The sequence below is a fragment of the Physeter macrocephalus genome, chromosome 9 (assembly GCF_002837175.3).
Source record: "Physeter macrocephalus isolate SW-GA chromosome 9, ASM283717v5, whole genome shotgun sequence".
NCBI lineage: Eukaryota > Metazoa > Chordata > Mammalia > Artiodactyla > Physeteridae > Physeter > Physeter macrocephalus.
Window position 1 is genome coordinate 35,094,213 of NC_041222.1, and position 22,039 is coordinate 35,116,251.

Genomic DNA, 22,039 nt, shown 5'->3' on the forward strand with positions numbered 1-22,039 from the left:
GGGCCCCAGCAGTGAGAGGCCCGCGTACAGCAAAAAAAAAAAAAAAAAAAAAAAAAAAAAAATCATATATATATATATACATATATATATATATATGGGTGTGTGTGTATATATATATATTTATTTATATATATATATGCAATTGTTTTAAGTTGCTGATCTCAAATGCACTTTTAAAAACTTGCATTTGTACTCTCCTCCTCTCACAATGACTGTTTTTGATATCACATTTTATATCTAATTGTTTTGTGTATCCCTTAACTGCTTATTGTGGGTATAGATGATTTTGCTACTTTTGTCTTTTAACCTCCCTACTAGCTTTGTGTGTGGATGATTTCCTACCTTAACTATATGTTTGCCTTTTACCTGTGAGCCTTTTCATTTAATAATATTCTTGCTTTGAATTGTGGCCTTTTCTTTTTTCACCTAGAGAAGTTCCTTTAACATTTGTTGTAAATCTGGTTTGGTAGTGCTGAACTCTTTTAGCTTTTGCTTGTTTGTAAAGCTTTTCATCTCTCCATCAAATCAGAAGGAGAGCCTTGCTAGGTAGAATATTCTTGATTATAGGTTTTACCCTTTCATCACTTTGGATATATTGTGTCACTCTCTTCTAGCCTGCAGAATTCCTGCTGAAAAATAAGCTGATAAACTTATGGAGATTTCCTTCTTATGTGTTGCTTTTCCCTTGTTGCTTTTAATATTTTCTCTTTGTCTTTAACTTTTGTCAGTTTGACTAATATGTGTCTCAGTGTGTTCCTCCTTGGGTTTATCATGTATGGGACTCTGCACTTCCTGGACTTCAGTGAGTGCTTCCTTTTTCATGTTAGGGAAGTTTTTGGCTATTACGCTTTGTATAGATTGCTATACAAAAACATCATGGTAACCACAAACCAAAAATCTACAATAGATATACACACAAAAAAGGAAAGGAATCCCAAACACAAAGATATTCATCAAATCACAAGAGAAGAGAACAAGAGGAGAAAGGGGGGAACCTACAAAAATAAGTTCAAAGCAATTAACAAAATGACAATAAGAACATACATATCAATAATTACCTTAAATGTAAAGGGACTAAATGCTCCAACCAAAAGACAGAGATTGGCTGAATGGATACAGAAACAAAACCCATATATATGCTGTCTACAAGAGACTCACTTCAGATCTAGAGACACACACCGACTGAAAGTGAGAGGATGAAAAAAGGCATTCCATGTAAATGAAAGTCCAAAGAAAGCCCGACTAGCAATACTTGTATCACACAAAATCGACTTTAAAATAAAGATTGTTATAAAAAAACAAAATAGGATGCTATATACTGATCAAAGGATCAAACCAAGAAAAAGATACAACAATTATAAATATATGTGAACCCAAGACAAGACCACCTAAATATATAAGGCAAATATTAAAAGACGTAAAAGGAGAATCGACAGTAACATGATAATAGTAAGGGACTTCAACACCCGCATGTACATCAATGGACAGTTCATCCAGACAGAAATCAATAAGGTAACACTGGACTTAAATGACAGACTAGACTACCTGAACCTAACTGATACATATAGAGAATTCGGTCCAAAAGCAGCAGAATACACATTCTTTTCAAGTGCACATAGAACATTCTCCAGGATAGATCACACGCTGGGCCACAAAGCAAGTCTCAGTAAATTTAAGAAAGCTGAAATCATATCAAGCATCTTTTCCAACCACAACTCTATGGGATGAGAAAACAACTGAAAGAAAAAAAATTGCAAAAAACACAAATACGTGGGCTAATCAGTATGTTACTAAACAACCAATGGAACACTGAAGAAATCAAAGAAGAAATTTAAAAATACCTAGAGACAAATGAAAATGAAAGAAAATGACAATCCAAAACCTAGGCGACACAGCAAAAGCAGTTCTAAGAGGGAAGTTTATAGCGATGCAAGCTTACCTCGGGAAACAGGAAAAATCTCAATTAAAAAAACTTAACCTTACACCTAAAGCAACTAGAGAAAGAACAAACAGAATTCAGAGTTAGCAGAAGGAAAGAAATCATAAAGATCAGAGCAAAAATAAATGAAATAGAGACCAAGAAAACAGAAAAGAACAATAAAACTAAAAGCTGATTCTTTGAAAAGTTAAACAAAATTGATAAACCTTTAGCCAGACTCATCAAGAAAAAAAGAGAGAGGACTCAAATCAATAAAATTAGAAATGAGAAAGGAGAAGTTACAACGGACACCAGAAAAATACAAAGGACCATAAGAGACTACTACAAGCAACTATATGCCAATAAAATGGACAACCTAGAAGAAATGGACAAATTCTTAGAAAGGTACAATCTCCCAAGACTGAACCAGGAAGAAGTAGAAAATATGAATAGACCAAGTACAAGTACTGAAATTGAAACTGTGATTAAAAAGCTCCCAAAAAACAAAAGTCCAGGACCAGATGGCTCCACAGGTGAATTCTACCAAACACTTAAGAGTTAACACCTATCCTTCTTAAACTACTCCAAAAAATTGCAGAGGAAGGAACACTTCGAAACTCATTCTATGAGGCCACCATCATCCTGATACCAAAACCAAAGATACCGTAAAAAAAGAAAATTACAGGCCAATATCACTGATGACCACAGATGCAGAAATTCTCAATAAAATACCAGCAAACAAAATCCAACAATACATTAAGAGGATCATACACCATGATCAAGTGGGATTTATCCCAGGGATGCAAGGAGTTTTCAATACCCACAAAACAATCAGTGTGATACAGCACATCAACAAACTGAAGAATAAAAACCATATGATCATCTCAATAGATGCAGAAAAAACTTTTGATAAAATTCAACATCCATTTTGTCTGTAATATATGATTACAAACCCACAGCTACCATCATACTCAATGCTGAAAAGCTGAAAGCATTTCCTCTAAGATCAAGAACAAGACAAGGACATTCACTCTCGCCATGTAGGTTTGGAAGTCCTAGCCACAGCAATCAGAGAAGAAAAAGAAATAAAAGGAATCCAAATTGGAAAGGAAGAAGTAAAATTGTCACTGTTTGCAAATAACATGGTACTATACATAGGAAATCTTTAAGACACCACCAGAAAACTACTGTAGCTCATCAACGAATCCAGTAAAGTTGTAGGATACAAAATTAACATACAGAAAGCTGTTGTAATTTTATACACTAACAACAAAGTATCAAAGAGAAATTAAGGAACCAATCCAATTTACTATCGCATCAAAAAGAATAAAATACCTAGGAATATATCTACCCAAGGAGGTAAAATATCTGTATTCAGAAGACTATATAAGACACAAATGAAAGAAACTGAAGATTAGACAAACAGATGAAAAGATATACCATGTTCTTGGATTGAAAGAATTAATACTGTTAAAACAACCATACTATCCAAGGCAAAGTACAGATTCAATGCAATCCCTATCAAAATACCAATGGCATTTTTCACAGAACTACAACAAATAATTTTCATTTTTCATGGAAACACAAAAGAGCTTGAATAGCCAAAACAATCTTGAGAAAGAAGAACAGAGCTGGAATAGTCACACTCCCTGACTTCAAACTATACTACAAAGCTACAGTAATCAAAACAGTACTGGTACTGGCACAAAAACAGACACATTGATCAATGTAAGAGGAGAGCCCAGAAATAAACCCACACACTTACGGTCAATTAATCTAAGAGAAAGAAGACAAGAATATACAATGAAGAAAAGACAGTCTCTTCAACAAGTGATGCTAAGAAAACTGGACAGCTACATGTAAAAGAACAAAATTAGAACATTTTCTAACACCATATACAAAAATAAACTCAAAATGAATTAAAGACCTAAATGTAAGACTGGATACTATCAAATTCCTAGAGGAAAACATAGGCAGAACACTCTTTGACATAAATTGCAGCAATATTTTTTGGATCCACCTTCTAAAGCAAAGGAAACAAAAGCAAAACAAACAAACAAAAAACCCTATTAAACTTAAAAGCTTTTGCAAAGCAAAGGAAACCATCAACAAAACAAAAAGATAACCTACTGGATGGGAGAAAATATTTATAAATGAAATGACTGATAAGGAGTTAACATCCAACATATATTAACAGCTCATACAACTCAACATCAAAATAAAAAAACCCGGGGAATTCCTTGGTGGTCCAGATGTTGGGACTCCATGCTTCCACTGCATGGGGCCCAGGTTCAATCCCTGATTGGGGAACTAAGATCCTGCATGCTGCATGGTGTGGCAAAACAAACAAACAAGGAAACAAACCAAAAAAAAAAAAAAAAAAAAAGATTAAAAATAGGCAAAAGAACTGAATAGACATTTTCCCAAAGAAGACAAGCAGATGGCCAACAGGCATATGAAAACATGTTCAACATCATTAATCATCAAGGAAATGCAAATGAAAACCACAATAAGATATCACATCACACCTGTCAGAATGGCTATCATCAAAAAGAAGACAAGTAACAAATGTTGGCAAGGATATGGAGGAAAGGGAACCCTTGTACACTGTTGGTGGGAATGTAAATTGGTGCAGGCACTGTGGAACACAGTATGAAGGTTTCTCAAAAAATGGAAAATAGAACTACCAGATGACCCAGCAATTCCACTCCTTGGGTATATATCTGAAAAAAACCCAAAACACTAATTAGAAAATATACATGCACCCCAGTGTTCATAGCAGCATCATTTACAATTGCCAAGATATGGAAGCAACTTAAGTGTCCATCAACAGATGAACAGATTAAGAAGATGTGGTATATATATACAATGGAATAATACCTAGCCATAAAAAAGAATAAAATATTGCCATTTGCAGCAACATGGATCGACTTGGAAGGCATTATGCTAAGCGAAATAAATCAGAGAAAGACAAATACTACATGATATCACTTATTAATACTGTTAATATGTGAAGAATCTAAAAAACCCAAACTTGTAGAAACAGAGTAGGATGGTGACTACCAGGGACTGGAATGCGGGAGAATTGGGGAGATGTTGTTAAAGGACACAAACTTGCAACTATGATAATTAAGTTATGGAGATCTAATGCAGCACATGGTGACTATAGTCAAAATAGTGTATTATATATTTCAACAATTGCTGAGAAACTAAATCTTAAATGTTCTCACCACAAAAAATAAACAATATTGATGTGAATTGATAGAGGTGTCAGCTAAAGCTATGGTGGTAACCATACTGCAATATATAAATGTATCAAACCAACATGTTGCACACCTTAAACTTATTCAATGTTGTATGTACATGAGATCAACTACAACAAGTCTTGCAAGAAAGTAGAAAACACACACACACACACACACACACACACACACCCCAACAGAGATATAAGGAATAACTGGATTGAAAACTCACTAGAGAAAATCAAAAGCAGACTTGAACAGGCAAAAGAATGAATCAGCAAACTTGAAGACAGGTCATTTGAAAATATACAGTTAGGAGTAAAAACAAAAAAAAAAGAAGAAAAGTGAACAGAGGGTAAGGGACTTATGGGACATCATTAAGTGGGTCAATATATCATTAATCATGGGAGTCCACAGGAGGACAGATAAAGGGGTGGAGAGCTTATTTGAAGAAATAATAGCCAGAAACCTCCCAAATTTGAAGAAAGACATGGATATATAAATTCAAGAATCTCAAACAAGAAACACAATAATCAAAGAGAGACTATTAAAGGCAACAAGAGAAAAGCAACTTGACATGTACATAGGATCCTCAATAAGATTATCAGTAGATTTCTCAGCAGAAACACTGCAAGCCAGAAAACAGGGGAATAATATATTCAAATAGCTGAATTAAAACTAAAACAAAAACTGTCAATCAAGAGCATTATATCCAGAAAAAATGAGGGGAAAATTAAGATATTCTCCGATAAACAAAAGCTGAGGGAGTTCATTACCAGCAGAACTGCCTTACAAGAAGTTTTAAAGGGAGTCCTTCAAGTTAAAAAGAAAGGATGCTAGGTGCTAACATGAAGCCATATAAAAATATAAAGTTCTCCAATAAACAAAGATACATGGGCAAATATAAAAACCAGTACTATTGCGGTTCAACTTTTTTAACTCCATTTTTTATTCTTTTACAGGATTTAAAAGACAAAAAGATTAAAAAGTTATAAAGCTATGTTACTAGACACATACTATATAAAGATGTCATTTTTTTTTACATCAATAACAAAGATGGGGAGGCAATCTGTAAAGGAGTAAAGTTACTGTATGCAATTGAATTTAAGTCAGTATCAGTTTAAAATATACTGTTATAACGTTAAGATATTATATGTAATCCCTGTGGAACCACAAAGGAAATATCTATAGACTATATACAAAAGGAAATAAGGGAATCAAAACACATCACTACAAAAAAATTGAACACAAAGAAAGCAATAAGAAAAAAAGAGAAACAAAAAGTCAAAAGACATAAAATAATTAACAAAACAGCAATAGTAAATCCTTCCCTATCAGTAATTGCTTTAAGTGTAAACAGTTTAAACTTCCCAATAAAAAGACACAGATGGACAGAAGGGATTTAAAAAAACAAAAACAAACAAACAAAAACAGGATCCCTCTATGTTAGGTCTAAGGCCACATATAGCTCACAAGTGAAAGGATTAAAAAAGATTTCCCTTGCGAATAATAAGCAAAAGAGAGCAGAAATAGCTATACCGATATTAGACAAAACAGACTTTAAGTCAAAAGTTGTTACAAGAAACAAAAAAGGGCATTATAAGATGATAAAAGGGTCAATTCACTAAGAAGGTATAAAAGTTATAAACATATATGCAGCAAACATCAGAAATCAAAAACATATGAAGCAAACACTAACATAATTGAAGAGAGAAATAGACAGCTCTACAGTATTAGTAGGCGGCTTCAATACACAACTTCAGTAATGGATGGAACAACCAGACAAAAGGTTAACAAGAAAATAGATGAATTGAACTTAACAAATATATACAGAACACCCTTACCCAACAACAGAATACACAATTTCCTCAAGTGCACAGGGAACATTTTCCAGTATAGGTCTATGTTAGGCAACAAAAGAATCTAAATAAATTTTAAAAGATTGATATTATATAAGCTATGTTTTCTGATGGAATGAGTGGAATGAATCCAGAAATCAACAGCAGAAGGAAAACTAAAAAATCCACAAATATATGAAAATTAACACACTCAAGCAATCAAAGAAGAAATCACAAGAAAAATTTTAAAACAATTTAAGAAAAATTAAAATGGAAACAACATACCAAAATTTATGAGATGCAGCAAGCGCAGTCCTGGGAGACAAATTATAGCAGTAAATGTTTACATTAAAAAGGAAGAAAGAATCCCAAATCAACAACCTAAATTTGCATCTTAAAGAAACAGAAAAAGATTAACTAACCCAAAGCTATCAGAAGGAATGAAATAATAAAGTTTAGAACAGACATAAGCAAAACAAGGGGCAGAAAACCAAGAGAAAATTGATGAAACCAAAAGCTCAAAACCACTCACATAGCTCAAAAGTGAAAGGATTAAAAAAGATTTCCCATGCAAATAATAACCAAGAGAGCATAAATAGCTATACTGATATTAGACAAAACAGACTTTAAGTCAAAAGCTGTTACAAGAAACAAAAAAGTTCAACAAAATTGATAAATCATTAGCTAGCCTGACCAAGAAAGAGAGGAGTCGAATACAATTGACCCTTGAACAACACAGGTTTGAATTTTGTGGGTCCACTTACATGTGGATTTTTTTCCAATAAGTACGTACTTCAGTACTACATGATTCATAGATAGCTGAATCCAAGAATGCGAACCACAGATATGGAAGGTCAATTGTAAAGTTATATGCAGATTTTCAACTGTGTGGGGGTTCGATGCCCCTAACCCCTGCGTTGTTCAAGAGTCGACTGTAACTAAAATGAGAAATGAAGGAGGGGATAGTACTACCAATTTTACAAAAATAAAAAGGACTGTAAGAATACTATGAACAGTTGTATGTCAACAAATTTGATAGCCTAGATAAAATGGATAAATTCCTAGAAACACTCACCCTACCACTAATGAATCATGAAGAAATGCATAATCTGAACAGATATATAATTAGTAATGAGATTTCATCATTAATCAAAAACCTTCCCACAACAACAACAACAAAAGCCCAGGATCAGATAGTTTCTTCTACCAAACATTTAAAAGAGAACACCAATACTCCTCAAATTCTTCCCAAAAACTGAAGAGAAGGAAATACTTCCAAACTCAATATATGAGGCCAGCATTAATCTGATACCAAAGCTAGACAAAGATACCACAGGAAAACTACAGATCAATATCCCGCATGGATACTGAGGCAAAAATCCTCAACAGAATACTAGCAAACAAAATTCAATGGTACACTAAAAGAATTATATACCATTACTCAGTATAACATTCTAGGAATGGAAAGATGGTTCAATATACAAATTCAATCAATGTGATAACACCTCATTAACAGAATGAAGGAAAAAACACAGATCACCTCAACTGATGAAGAAAATGCATTGAAAAAAATTTCAACATTCTTTCATGATAAAAACACTCAAAAAGTTAGGAATTAAAGGAAACTGCCTCAATATATCAAGGCCATATATGAAAAGCCCACAATGAACATCATACTCAATGGTGAAAGACAAGTCTTTTCCTCTAACATCAGGAACAAGATAAGGATGCCCACTTTTGCCACTTTTATTCAACATACAAAGTCACAGCCAGAGCAATTAGGCAAGAAGAATAAATAAAAGGCATCCACATTGGAAAGGAAGAAGTAAAATTCTCTCTGTTCACAGACAGCATGATCTTATATGAAGAAAAACTTAAATATTCCACACACAAAAACTGCTAGAATAAATGGAGTCAGCATGTTGCTTGGTACAAATCAAAACACAAAAATCAGTTGTTTCTATACACTAGCAATGAACAATTCAAGATGGAAATTAAGAAAAAAATTCAATTTACAATAGTGTCAAAAATAATAAAATGCTTAGGAATAAACTTAATGGTGGGGAGGGGGTGGGAGGGAAGGGAGAATGATTTATACCCCCAAACCTATAAAACACTGTTGAAATAAAGTAAAAACACATATAAATGGAAAGACATTCCATGTTCACAGATGGAAGACAATATTGTTAAGATATCAGTACTACCCAAAGCAACCTACAGATTCAATGTAATCCACATTAAAATCCCAATGTTTTTTGCAGAAATAGAAAAATTCATATGGCATCTCAAAGGACCCACAAACAGTCAAAACAACCTTCAAAAGAAACTTGGCAGTCTCACATTTCCTGACTTTGAAATGTACTAACAAAAGCACAGTGATCAAAACAACATGGTGCTTGCTAAAAAGACAACATATGGAATGGGAGAATGTATTTGCAAATGACGTGACTGACAAGGGGTTAATATCCAAAATATGCAAACAGCTCATACAACTCAGTATCAAAAAAACAAACAATCCAATTTAAAAAAATGGGTGGAAGACTTAAACAGACATTTTCCCAAAGACAACATATGGATGGCTAATAGGCACATGAAAAGATTCTCAATATTGCTAATTATTAGAGAAATGCAAATCAAAACCACAATGAGATATCACTTCACACCTGTCAGAATGGCTATCATCAAAAGTCTACAAACAACAATGTTGGAGAGGATATGGAGAAAAGGGAACCCTCATACATTGTTGGTGGGAATGTAAACTGGTGCAGCCACAATGGAAAGCAGTATGGAAGTCCCTTAAAAAACTAAAAATAGAACTAGCATATGATCCAGCAATTCCACTCCTGTGTATAGAGCCAGAAAAAAAGAAAACACTAATTCAAAAAAGATACTTGCACCCCAATGTTCATAGTAGCACTATTTACAATAGCCAAGACATGGAAGCAACCCAAATGGCCATCAATAGATGACTGGATTAAGAATGTGACACACACACACACATACACACACACACACACACACACACACACACACACACAATGGAATATTACTCAGCCATAAAAAAGAATGAAATACGGCCATCTGCAGCAACAAGGATGGACCTACAGAATACTATGCTTAGTGAAAAAAGTCAGAGAAAGACAACATTATACTATATCACTTACATATGGAATCCAAAAAATAATACAAATGAATGTATATACAAAACAGGTTCAGAGACGTAGAAAACAAACTTGTGGTTACCAAAGGGGAGAAGGACAGAAGGAGGGACAATTTTCGGGTATGGGATGAAGATATACAAACTGCTATATATAAAATAGATAACAAACAAAGACTTACTATATAGCACAGGGAATTATACCCACTATCTTGTAATAACCTATAACAGAATATAATCTGCAAAAACAATGACTCACTATGCTGTACCCCTGAAACTCACACAATATTGTAAATCAACTCTATTTCAATAAAAACAAAACAAAATCCAGCATGGTGCTGGAACACAAAAACTTAGACCAATCGAATAGAGAGCCCAGAAATAAACCCTCACATATATAGTTAAATGATTATTGACAAGGCTACTGAGATCATTCAATTTGGAATTTGTCTTTTCAACACTATATCCAAACATTAACTCAAAATGGATCAAAGACTTAAATGTCAGACCTAAAACTATAAAATTCTTAAAAGAAAGCATAGGTGAAAAGTTGCATCACCTCGATTTGGCAATGATTTCTTGGACATGACACACCAAAAGCAACAACAAAAAATAGAAGATTTGGACTTCATCAAAATTTAAAACTTTTGTGCATCATAGGACACTATCAACACTGAAAAGGCAACACATGGAATGGGAAATATCTACAAGTCACACATCTAATTCAGAATATATAAAGAGCTCCTACAACTCAACAACAAAAAACCAAACAACCCAATTAAAAATGGCCAAAGATCTTGAACACATATTTTTCTAAAGAAGATATACAAATGACCAATAAGCACAAGAAAAGATGTTCAAAATCACTAATCAATATGGAAGCGCAAATCAAAATGAAAATGAGATGGCTCCTCACATCCATTAGTATGGCTACTATCTACAAAACAAAGTAATGACTTTCTGAGGATGCGGAGAAATTGGAACCCTTGTGCACCACTGGTGGGAATGTAAAACAGTGTGACTGCTATGGAAAGTAGTATCGTGGTCCCTGAAACTATTAATTACCATATGACCCAGCAATTCCACTTGTGGGTATATACCAAAAATATTTGAAAGCAGGGACTCAAAGAGACATTTGTACACTCATGTTTGTAGCAGCATTATTTACAATAGCTAAATTGTGGAAACAACCACTGTGTCCACTGACAGATGAATAGAGAAACAAAATGTGGTATATACATACAATGAGACATAATTCACGCTTAAAAATGAATGAAATTCTGACATATCCTATAACAGATTAACCTTGAAGACATTATGCTAAGTGAAATATGTCAGACACAAAAGAACAAATATTGCATGATACCACTTAATGGGGTACCTAGAATAGTCAAATTCATAGAGGCACAAAATAGAATGGTGGTTGCCAGAGGCAGAGGGGAGGGAAAATGTGTAGTTACTGCTTAATGGGTACAGCATTACAGTTTTGCAAGACAAAAAGTGTTCCGGAGATGGATGTGGTGATGGTTACACAACAATGAGACTATACCTAATGCCACTGCACACTTAAAAATGGTTATGATAAATTTCATATTGTATGTATTTAACCACAATCTGTAATGGGGATGGGGGTGAAGGAGAAATAAAGTCTTTCTCAAACAAAAAGTGATAGAATTTGTTGCCAGTGGACCTCCCTTGCAAGAAATGTTAAAAGTTTTCAGAGAGAAAGGAAATGATAAGAGTTCAGAAACTCAGACCTACAAAAGCATTAGAGAAGGAATAAATTAAGGTAAAATTAAGCCTTTTTTTTCCTTATTCTTAAAGGTCTAATGGAAAATTGTTCTAAATAATAATAGCAACAGTACATTGAGTACAGTTTATGGATAAATGAAATGAATAATAACAATGTTATGAAGGAGCAGAAGAAATGGAATGGAATACTGTTATAATATACCTCCACTATCCCTGAAGCAGGACAGTATTATTTGAAAGTGGACCTAGATTAGTTCTAAATTTTAAATGTATACTGCAATTTTAAGGCAACGACAAAAGAAAAAAAAAACACTAAAGAAGTATAATTAATATGCTAGGAGAGAAGAAAAAAATTAAATCATATAAAATGCTCAATTAAAACCAGAGAAAGGCAGAAAAAGAGGGGGAGATTTTAAAAAGCAAAGACAGACGTGCAACAAAAAGAGTTACAACTATGATAAATATAAATCCATTAACCCGACTATATCAATAATCATTTTAAATTAAATGTGAATGGTCTGAACACACTAATTAAAAGAGACATGAGGGGCTTCCCTGGTGGCGCAGTGGTTGCGCGTCCGCCTGCCGATGCAGGGGAACCGGGTTCGCGCCCCGGTCCGGGAGGATCCCACATGCCGCGGAGCGGCTGGGCCCGTGAGCCATGGCCGCTGAGCCTGCGCGTGCGGAGCCTGTGCTCCGCAACGGGAGAGGCCACAGCAGGGGAAGGCCCGCATACCACAAAAAAAAAAGAGACGTGGATAAAAAAACAAACCCAACTACAAGGTGTCTACAAAAAACCTCCTTTATTTATTTATTTATTTTTTTTTTTGCGGTACGTGGGCCTCTCACTGCTGTGGCCTCTCCCGTTGCGGAGCACAGGCTCCAGACGCGCAGGCCCAGCGGCCATGGCTCACGGGCCCAGCCGCTCCGCGGCATGTGGGACCCTCCCGGACCGGAGCACGAACCCGTGTGCCCTGCATCGGCAGGCGGTCTCTCAACCACTGCGCCACCAGGGAAGCCCTCACTTTATTTTTAAATTATTTTTTATTGCGGTAACATTGGTTTGTAACACTATATAAGTTTCACATGTACACATTATTTTTCCACTTTTGTATAAAAGACAGCTTGCTCACCACCAAAAATTTAGTTTCTAGTCATCACCATACAGTAGATCCCCTCTACCCATTTTGCCCTCCCCCCAACCCCTATCCCTCTAGTAACCACTACTCTATTCTCGGTATCTACATATTTGTTTTTTGATTGGTTTGGTTTCTTCATTTACTTTGGTTTTGTTTGTTTGTTTGTTTTTAATTTTTTGGCCACACCACACAGCATGCGGGATCTTAGTTCCCTGACAAGGGATTGAACCCATGCCCCCTGCAGTGGAAGCATGGAGTCCTAACCACTGGACCGCCAGGGAAGTCCCTGTTTGTTTTTTTTACTCCATATATGAGTGAAATATAGCATTTGTCTGTCTCCATCTGACTTATTTCAGTTAACAAAATACTCTCAAGGTCCAACCATGTTGTCACAAATGGCAAGACAAGAAACCAATGCTAAATATAAAGACACAGACAAATTAAAAATAAGGGGATATAACAAATTTATAGAACATTTCATCCAACAGCAGCAGATTACATATTCTTCTCAAGCTCACACAGAACATTCACCAAGATAAGTCATACTCTGGGCCATAAAACATACCTTAACAAATCTAAAGGAACAGAAGTCATACGAAGTTTGCTTTCAGAACACAATGGAATTAAACTAGAAATTGTAATGATTTCTGGAAGAAAGCTGGAAAATCTCCAAATATCTGAAAATTAAATAAACACTAGCTTTAAATAACGTGTAAGTCAAAGAAGCAGTCTCAAAAGAAATTCGTAAAATATTTTGAGTCAAATGAAAATATGACTTATCAAAATTTGTGACATGCAGCAAAAGCAGGGCTTAGAGGGAAATTTATACCATCGAATGCATATACTAGAAAAGGAGAAAGATCTAAAACCAATCATCTAAGCTTCCACCTTAGGAAACTAGAAAAAGAAGAGCAAAGTAAATCCTAAGTAAGAAGAAAAGAAATCATAAGAATTAGAGCAGAAGTCAATGTAATTCAATACAGAAAATCAATAGAGATTTCAATGAAACCAAAAGCTGGTTCTTTGAAAAGATCAATAAAACTGGTAACTCTCTAGCCATGGTAACTAAGAAGAAAGAGAAAAGACACAAATTACTAATATCAGAAATGAAAGGAAGGGCCATCACTACTGATCCCACGGACATTAAAAGGTTAGTAAAGAAATATTATAAACACACCCACAAATGTTATAACTTAGATGAAATGTACCAATTCCTTGAAAAATACACTCTACAAAAACAAGAAAAAATCATCTAAATAGGCCTATATCTATAAAGGAAACTGAATCAATAATAATCTTTCAAAACTGAAAGCATAATGCCCAGATGGCTTCAATGTTCTACCAAATATTTAAGGAAAAAATGACACTAATTCCTTACAATCTCTTCCAGATAACATAGGAACATTTCTAACTCATCTATGAGGTCAGTATTACCCTAATACCAAAAGCAGATAAAAATATTACAAGAAAGAAAAACTATTGACCAATATCTTTCATGAACATAGATGCAAAAATCCTCAATAAAATATCAGAAAATTGAATCCAACAATGTATAAAAATAATAAGACTATGGTGAAGTGGGATTAATTCCAGGCATTAAAGCCTTGTTCCACATTCAAAAATCAATGCAATCCTATGGCTCATAGAAAAATCCTATGATCATATCAGTAGATGCAGAAAAATCACTTTACAAAATCCAACACACATTCTTGAACAAAACCTCTCAGCATACCAGAAATAGAGGTATGCATGGTAGAAAAAGTAGTAATAATGGATGTCTCTGGGGGTGTGGGCAAGCAAACTTTTGGGCATGATGGGTATATTCATTAGCTTGATCATGATGATGATTTCCTAGGTGAACACATATGTTAAGATTTATCAAACTGTAGACTTTAAATATGTGCATTTTACTATATGTCAATTATACCTCAATAAAACTGTTAATATCCAATTAATGGTAGAATCTAGATTGTGGGTACATGGATATAGACTGTAAAATCTTGTAACACTGATGTATGTTTGACTACTTGTCATAATAAAATGTTCCCTTTCAACTCTAAAGTTTTATGAAAGTATGTTAGAATGTAACCAAGCAGGACCCTATGAGGCCTTCCCAGAATAGACACCCACCCATGTCCTCTGCTTGCCTTTTGTCTGTAGAAAAACTTTAGTCAAACAAAAAATTTAATCAGAGAAGTGAGAAAATGCAGAAAGGAAAACAGTCAAGCACGATAAAATAGTAATAGTTAGCCATTAACAAAGTCAAGGACTTTTAGTTCCTCCTCAAGGGCTATAGATAATATTCTGAGCCATGTCCTTTGAGCTGTTTTGCAGATACTGAAACCCCCACCAGGTGGAAGAAGTTAACTGTATGCTGCCCACAATCACAGAGACCCCAGACTGGTTGGAACCTCCAGGTTGATGATGCTGAATCTCAATAACCTCACCACCAACCAATCAGAAGAATGTCCACGAGCTGTTCACATACCCCACAAATCCCTCCCTCACCCTGTCTTTATAAACCTTTCCCTGAAAGCCTTTGGAGAGTTCAGGTCTTTTAAGCACTAGCTGCCCTGGACTCCTTGCTTAGCACCCTGCAATAAAGGCTGCACTTTCTTTTATCACAATCCGGTGTCAGTAGATTGGCTTTACTGCATGCCAGCAAGCAGATGGAAATTTGGTTCGGTAACAAGAACATAAAAGAAAAACCAATATTTAATTGGTAATTCCACTAGACAATCATTTGTTTGGTTTCCCAGTATATTCCTATCACAGAAGAATGACTTCTTAAAATCAGGAACTGTGCCCTGGCTGAATCTTCATCTTCCTATAGAGTTACTGTTATACTGGGGGTATGCATTAAGAGGCCACTGAATATAAGACTATATAGAGAGAGAAAACTGAGAGATTAACATTTCAATAACAGAATATGCAAGTTAGTTTAAGAAAAAGAAGATGAAATCTGAGTTTCTAATGTTAAATAAAGATGTCAGGCATTAATAAAATTTTTTAATTTGCCCAAGTACTGTAATTCTGGAGCAAACAAAGAGAAAGTGAGAAGGAAACCTATAACATTAAGAGGTACGCTCTATGTTACAAATGATAATTCTATCATACAAGCCACACTTACTATCACTTCTGCCCCTGAATTTCTAGTATTTTTGCCCTGAAAGTGGTCTTCAAATGCAACCAGTTGTACATCACAATCCCCTGTGTCATTTGTTTAAAAAATAACTTTTTTGGTGTCCTACTCTAGATAAATGAATTATTATGTCTGGGAAGTGGTTCCAAAAAAATCTGTATTTCTAACAAGCATGTATGACTGATTCTGATGCAGCCTAGCTCTTGAAGGAAATATTAAATGCTAGATGGTTTAGCAAAGTAGGGGGGCGAACTTCAGATGAAGTCTATGAAGTATCAATACTACCACCTCCCTAAATAGATGATACACAGGAAGGGTGGAGGGGTGTAAATAACACTGTATAAAAAGTATACTTCACCAACATCAGAATTTGCCAAGAGTTTGAGAAAAAACTCAATTCGTCTTTCTCCTTCCACAAAATAGATGCCTCTGGCACTCAGTCTACATACTGTACAGGACCCAGTATAGTAGCACTGTTCTGCTGCATTATAATTAGTTTTTGTAAACTCCATTCATATATAACAATGTTTCTAGGGAAAAATGAATTCTAATTTCCAAAGAGCCATCTCTGAAACAAATTTTCCATTATTAGATATGAAACCATCCATTTAACTCCTGTATACTAATTCATACTATTCATATGCCAATAGTGAAATTGGCTGGATTATTACGCAGAAACCTAGCAAAACCATACATTTAAAACTAATAGAGTCTTCTGATATTAGACCATAAAATATTAAGCCCATCATCTTAACATTTTTCCTATGTAGCATCTAGCTTCTATTATTGAAATTTTCAAAGAGTTTTTTAATCCTCTAAGTTTATCAAAACATTATTGCTTTTTAAATTCTCCAAGAATTTTTTAAAATTCTAGCTATTATTCAAAGCTTCATTTAACAAAATATAACCAACTTTGATACATAAAACACTAACACATTATTTTTAAAATGTGGTAAACACCAAAATTAGAGGGATCACACTACCTGATTTCAAGACACTATAAAGTTAGTTATCAAGATAAGCATGGTATAGGTGAACAGATGGACACACAGATCGTTGAAACAGATACAGTTCAAAAATAAACCCACAAAATATAAAGTCTACTGATTTTTTTACAAACGTTCAAAGATAATTCGATGGAGAAAGGATATTCTTTTAAGCAACTCGTGCTAGAAAAATTGGACATTTGTATAGACATGCAAACAAAGGAACCCCAACCTTCAACCTATATTGCACTTTATACAAAAATGGATCAGAAATTTTACATTTACAAAAACGTAAAATATAAAATTATAAAACTTCTGGAATAAAACATAAGAGAAAATCTTTGTGACTTTGGGTTAGGAAAAGATTTCACAGATACAACTGACTCATAAAAAGCATGACATTGGTACTTCTCTGGTGGCGCAGTGGTTAAGAATCTGCCTGCCAATGCAGAGGACAGAGGTTCGAGCCCTGGTCCGGAAAGATTCCACATGCTGTGGAGCAACTAAGCCCATGTGCCACAACTACTGAGCCTGTGCTCTACGGCCTTCGAGCCACAACTACTGAAGCCCATGCGCCCAGAGCCAGTGCTCCACAACAAGAGAAGCCACCGTGATGAGAAGCCCGTGCACTGCCATGAAGACCCAACACAGCCAAAAATAAAAATTAAATTTTAAAAAAGCATGACATAAAAATTTTTTGATAAACTGGAATTGATCAAAATTTTAAACTTTTATTTTGCAAAAGACAGACTTGGAAAAGACTGGGAGAAAGTATTTTTAAATCACGTATCTTACAAAGGACTTGTATCCATAATATTTAAAGAAATTTCAATACTCAACAATAAGAAAACACTTTGGAAAAGAGTTTGGAAGTTCCTTAAAAAGTCTTAAAAAGGGGCTTCCCTGGTGGCGCAGTGGTTGAGAATCCGCCTGCCGATGCAGGGGACACGGGTTCGTGCCCCGGTCCGGGAAGATCCCACATGCCGCGGAGCGGCTGGGCCCGTGAGCCATGGCGGCTGAGCCTGCGCGTCCGGAGCCTGTGCTCCGCAACGGGAGAGGCCACAACAGTGAGAGGCCCGCGTACCACAAAAAAAAAAAAAAAAAAAAAAAAAAAGTCTAAAAAAGTTACCATATGACTCAGAAATTCCACTTCTAGGTATATACCCAAGAGCATTTAAAATATATGCTCACGAAAAACTTGTACATGAATGTTGACAGCAGCATTACTCATAAAAGGAAAAATAATAACTTAAATGTCCATCAACTGATGAATGGATAAACAAAATGAGTTATATCCATATAATGGAATATTAGTCACAAAAAAGAATGAAATACTGATACACACTACAATATAAACGAAACTTGAAAATATAAGATTAAGGGAAAGAAGCCAGAAAAAGAGGCCATGTATATTGTGATTCCACTTATTTATTTATTTTATTTTATTTATTTATTTTTGGCTGCGTTGGGTCTTTGTTGCTGCGCGTGGCCTTTCTCTACTTGCGGGAAGCAGGGGCTACTCTTCGTTGCGGTGCGTGGACTTATCATTGCAGTGGCTTCTCTTGTTGCAGAGCACGGGCTCTAGGCGCGCGGGCTTCAGTAGTTGTGGCTCGCGGGCTCTAGCGTGCAGGCTCAGTAGTTGTAGCACACGGGCTTAGCTGCTCCGTGGCATATGGGATCTTCCCGGACCAGGGATCGAACCCATGTGCCCTGCACTGGCAAGTGGATTCTTAACCACTGCGCCACCAGCGAAGCCCCTGTGATTACATTTAAATGAAATGTCCAGAATTGGCAAATCCACAGAAGACAGAAAGTAGATTAGTGGTTGCCAGAGGAAGGGTGGGGATAAATCTGTACTGACTGTTTATAGGTATGAGATTTATTTTTGGAGTGTTGAAAATGTTCCGGAATTAGATAGTGGTGACAGTTGCACTATTTTGTGGCTATACTAAAAAACACTGAATTGTACATTTTAAAAGGGTGAATTTAATGGTATGTGAATTAAATCTCAACAGAAAAATAATCCAATTTAAAATGAGTAAGATTTGAACAGACATTTCACCAACAGAAAAATACAAACAGCAAGGAATAACGTGAAAAGATGCTCAACACCCTTAATCACTAAGGAAATACAAATTAAAACCACAATGCCTTACCACTATTTACCTATTAGAAAAGCTAAAAAAAAAGGGTTTTAAACGACAATACTAAGTGCTAGTGAGAGTGTAGAGCAACTAAACACCCATACAATGCTGGTGAGATAGCAAAATGGTATAGCCACTTGAAAAGCAGTTCCATAGTTTCATATAAATTAAGTATTCCCTTACCATGGAACCTTGAAATCCCAAAAAGAAATAAAAATTTATGTCCACACAAAAACGTATACATGAATGTTTATAGTAGCTCTATTCATAATCACCAACAACCGAAATGTCCCTGAACTGGTGAACAGATAAACATTTACAGGACATCGATACAATAAAATATTACTCAAAAATATAGGAATGAAATACTGATGCATGCAACACATGGATGCCTCTCAAATTCATCTGTATAAGTGAAAGGAGTGAAATTAAGAAATCAGACCCCAAAAGCTACATACCACATAATTCCGTTTATATGGCACTCTAGAATCGGCAAAACTGTAGGGATGGAAACAGATCAGGGGTTGGCAGGAGAAGGGGTCTGGGTTGGGTGGGAGACTACAAAGGGGCAGCAGAGGAAATTTTGAGGTCTTCGTGTAATTTTGCTGTATCAAGATTGTGGTGGTGGATACTTGCCTCCTTGCATTTGTCAAGACTGACAGAACTGTACATCACAAGAGTGAATTTAGTGTATGCAAATTTTAAGTGAACAAATCCGTTGATAAATCACACTCCACACAAACCTCCACCTTGAATGTAGAAGCCATTTTCCACTATAGGTCAAAGCACCACACAATGTTCTCAAGGCTTCCTAATGAGGTAGGTGGAGACCAGTTTTATCATTTTTATTTTGCAAATTAGAAGCAACACAGATTAAACCATCTGCAAATTTCTGGTACTAGTCAGAGTGATGAGCTGGCATTTATGTCCTTAGTTCTTGGAGTCCCACTCTCTATCAAGGTACTAGATGCCAACAGTAACAAGAGGTTTTCTTTATCAAACTAAATTATCTATGTACACTATTTCATAAAGGAGAAATACTAAGATAAATAAGTACTTTAGAAGAAGGCTGCAGGGGCATATTCAAGAACAGTAAAATTTTAAAAAAACGAAACAATATACTACTCACACACAAAAATTAACTCTAGCTTTGGTCTGGGAGACGCATTTCATAAATAAAAGGAATCTAATTTCTAATGGGTGTTTAAAATAGATAAAAGTATAATACAAAAACAGTGGAAGCACTAAAAATGAAACTCCAAATAAGGAAGCGCACCAGAATAAACGGACACAAAGTAAAGCGTCGGTCCTTCACCATCTCAGCAACCTAAGGACAGGTTCATTCCCGTCTTTTGTAGGTCTGAGATGCTGCACAGCGCACCTAGTTTCTTAAAAAATTCAGTAACTCACTGTGACCCACAAAACCCCAAAGACTTAACAAGCGTGACACCCTGCTGGGTCAGGTCGTGAATTGAAAACACACAACCAACCGTTCGAGTAATTCTGCCCAGGAGTTTTCGCTCAGTGTTATCAGCCGAACCCAGGCGAGCCAGGGGGACTCCAGGTGGTGAGGCCGGAAAGGGGAGCCGAGAAACCAGCACGGTTTAGCGGTACCCGGAGACTGGGCGAGGAAGGAAGAGGGCGTCTTCGGTCACAGCGCCTTGCTTTCACGTGCGAGGCGGCGTGCGACACTCCGTGGGCCGCCCGGGGCCTCCGTCACAACCCCAAAGGGGGGAAAATGACAGGGACCAGACCAAGTCCAGGTGTGTCTCGTGGCCGCCCCTCGCCCAGCACAGCTGAAACCGGACCGCGAGAGGCAAAAAAGGGCGCCTCTGTGGAATGTGAACTCCAGATCCCTGGAGTCCACTGCGGGTCCCCTCAGCGGAAAAAAGGGGCCCTTTTCATCCCGCATCCGAGACCCCACTCCCCTCAGGCAAAAAAATAACTTGCCGGCGGAGGCCCCGCAACTGCCGCCCGGCTCTATGTAATCTGACCCCAACGAGGGCGGCGGCAGGTGGCAGCGAGGGGCCCGAGGCCCCACGAAGGCAGGGCCGGGCTCCGGCAACGGGATCCCGGGAGGGAGGCGAGATTGAGGGGCAGCGGCGGTCTCGTTACCTGCCCAGATGCCCAGATTGAGCTGGGACTTGTCCAGGTTCACCACATAGTCCCCCAAGAACCGGTTCAACACGTCCACGACCACCGACTCGAACACCATTTTTCTCAGCCGCGGTGGACGCGGCGCTCCTTCTTCGTGCGCCTGCCCTCCCGCGCCCTTCTGACGAGACCACTCGGTTCACCGGCTCCTGGGCGGCTCCGACCCCGGGTCCTGACGCTCAGCCCCGCCGCGAGCCCTACTAGAGGCGGAGGCGGCCGCTCGCGCGACGCATGCGCAGCTCAGGCTCCAGGGTTGGGTCGGAGCGCGAGGCCCCGAAGGGTGGTAGGGCGGCTGCGCGGCCGACTCTCCTACGCGTTCCCAGGTCAGGCCGAGGGCCGCTCCTCTTTCTTCTCAGCCCCTCCTCCTCCCCCCATCGCCTGGCAACGGGACGGGTACCGGGAGCTCCCAGGCGTTTTACGACCCCGCCCCACCGGCAGTCCGGAGCCGGGAGTGGAGACGACGACTGGGCGCCAGGGGTCGCAGCGGTTATTCCGGGCCAGGAACGCCCCGCCCCTAACCGAGGAGACACGCCCCCACGCGGGCGGGGAGGTCCTAAACCTAAGTAA

The 22,039-nt window shown here is 37.1% G+C and overlaps 1 protein-coding gene across 2 annotated transcripts in view; it reads right to left on the bottom strand.

Annotated features, from left to right (window-relative positions):
* VPS13A (vacuolar protein sorting 13 homolog A) overlaps positions 1-21,777 on the bottom strand; it is a 280,175-nt gene extending 258,398 nt beyond the window's left edge. The window contains exon 1 of one of the 2 annotated variants that reach the window (XM_024126732.3): positions 21,434-21,774. In XM_024126732.3, the coding sequence (XP_023982500.1) occupies positions 21,434-21,533 (100 nt within the window). In that variant the 5' untranslated portion in view covers positions 21,534-21,774. Of the gene's footprint in view, positions 1-21,433 lie in introns of both variants that reach the window. The other variant, XM_024126734.3, reaches the window with a different exon arrangement.
* Positions 21,778-22,039: the final 262 nt, after the last annotated feature.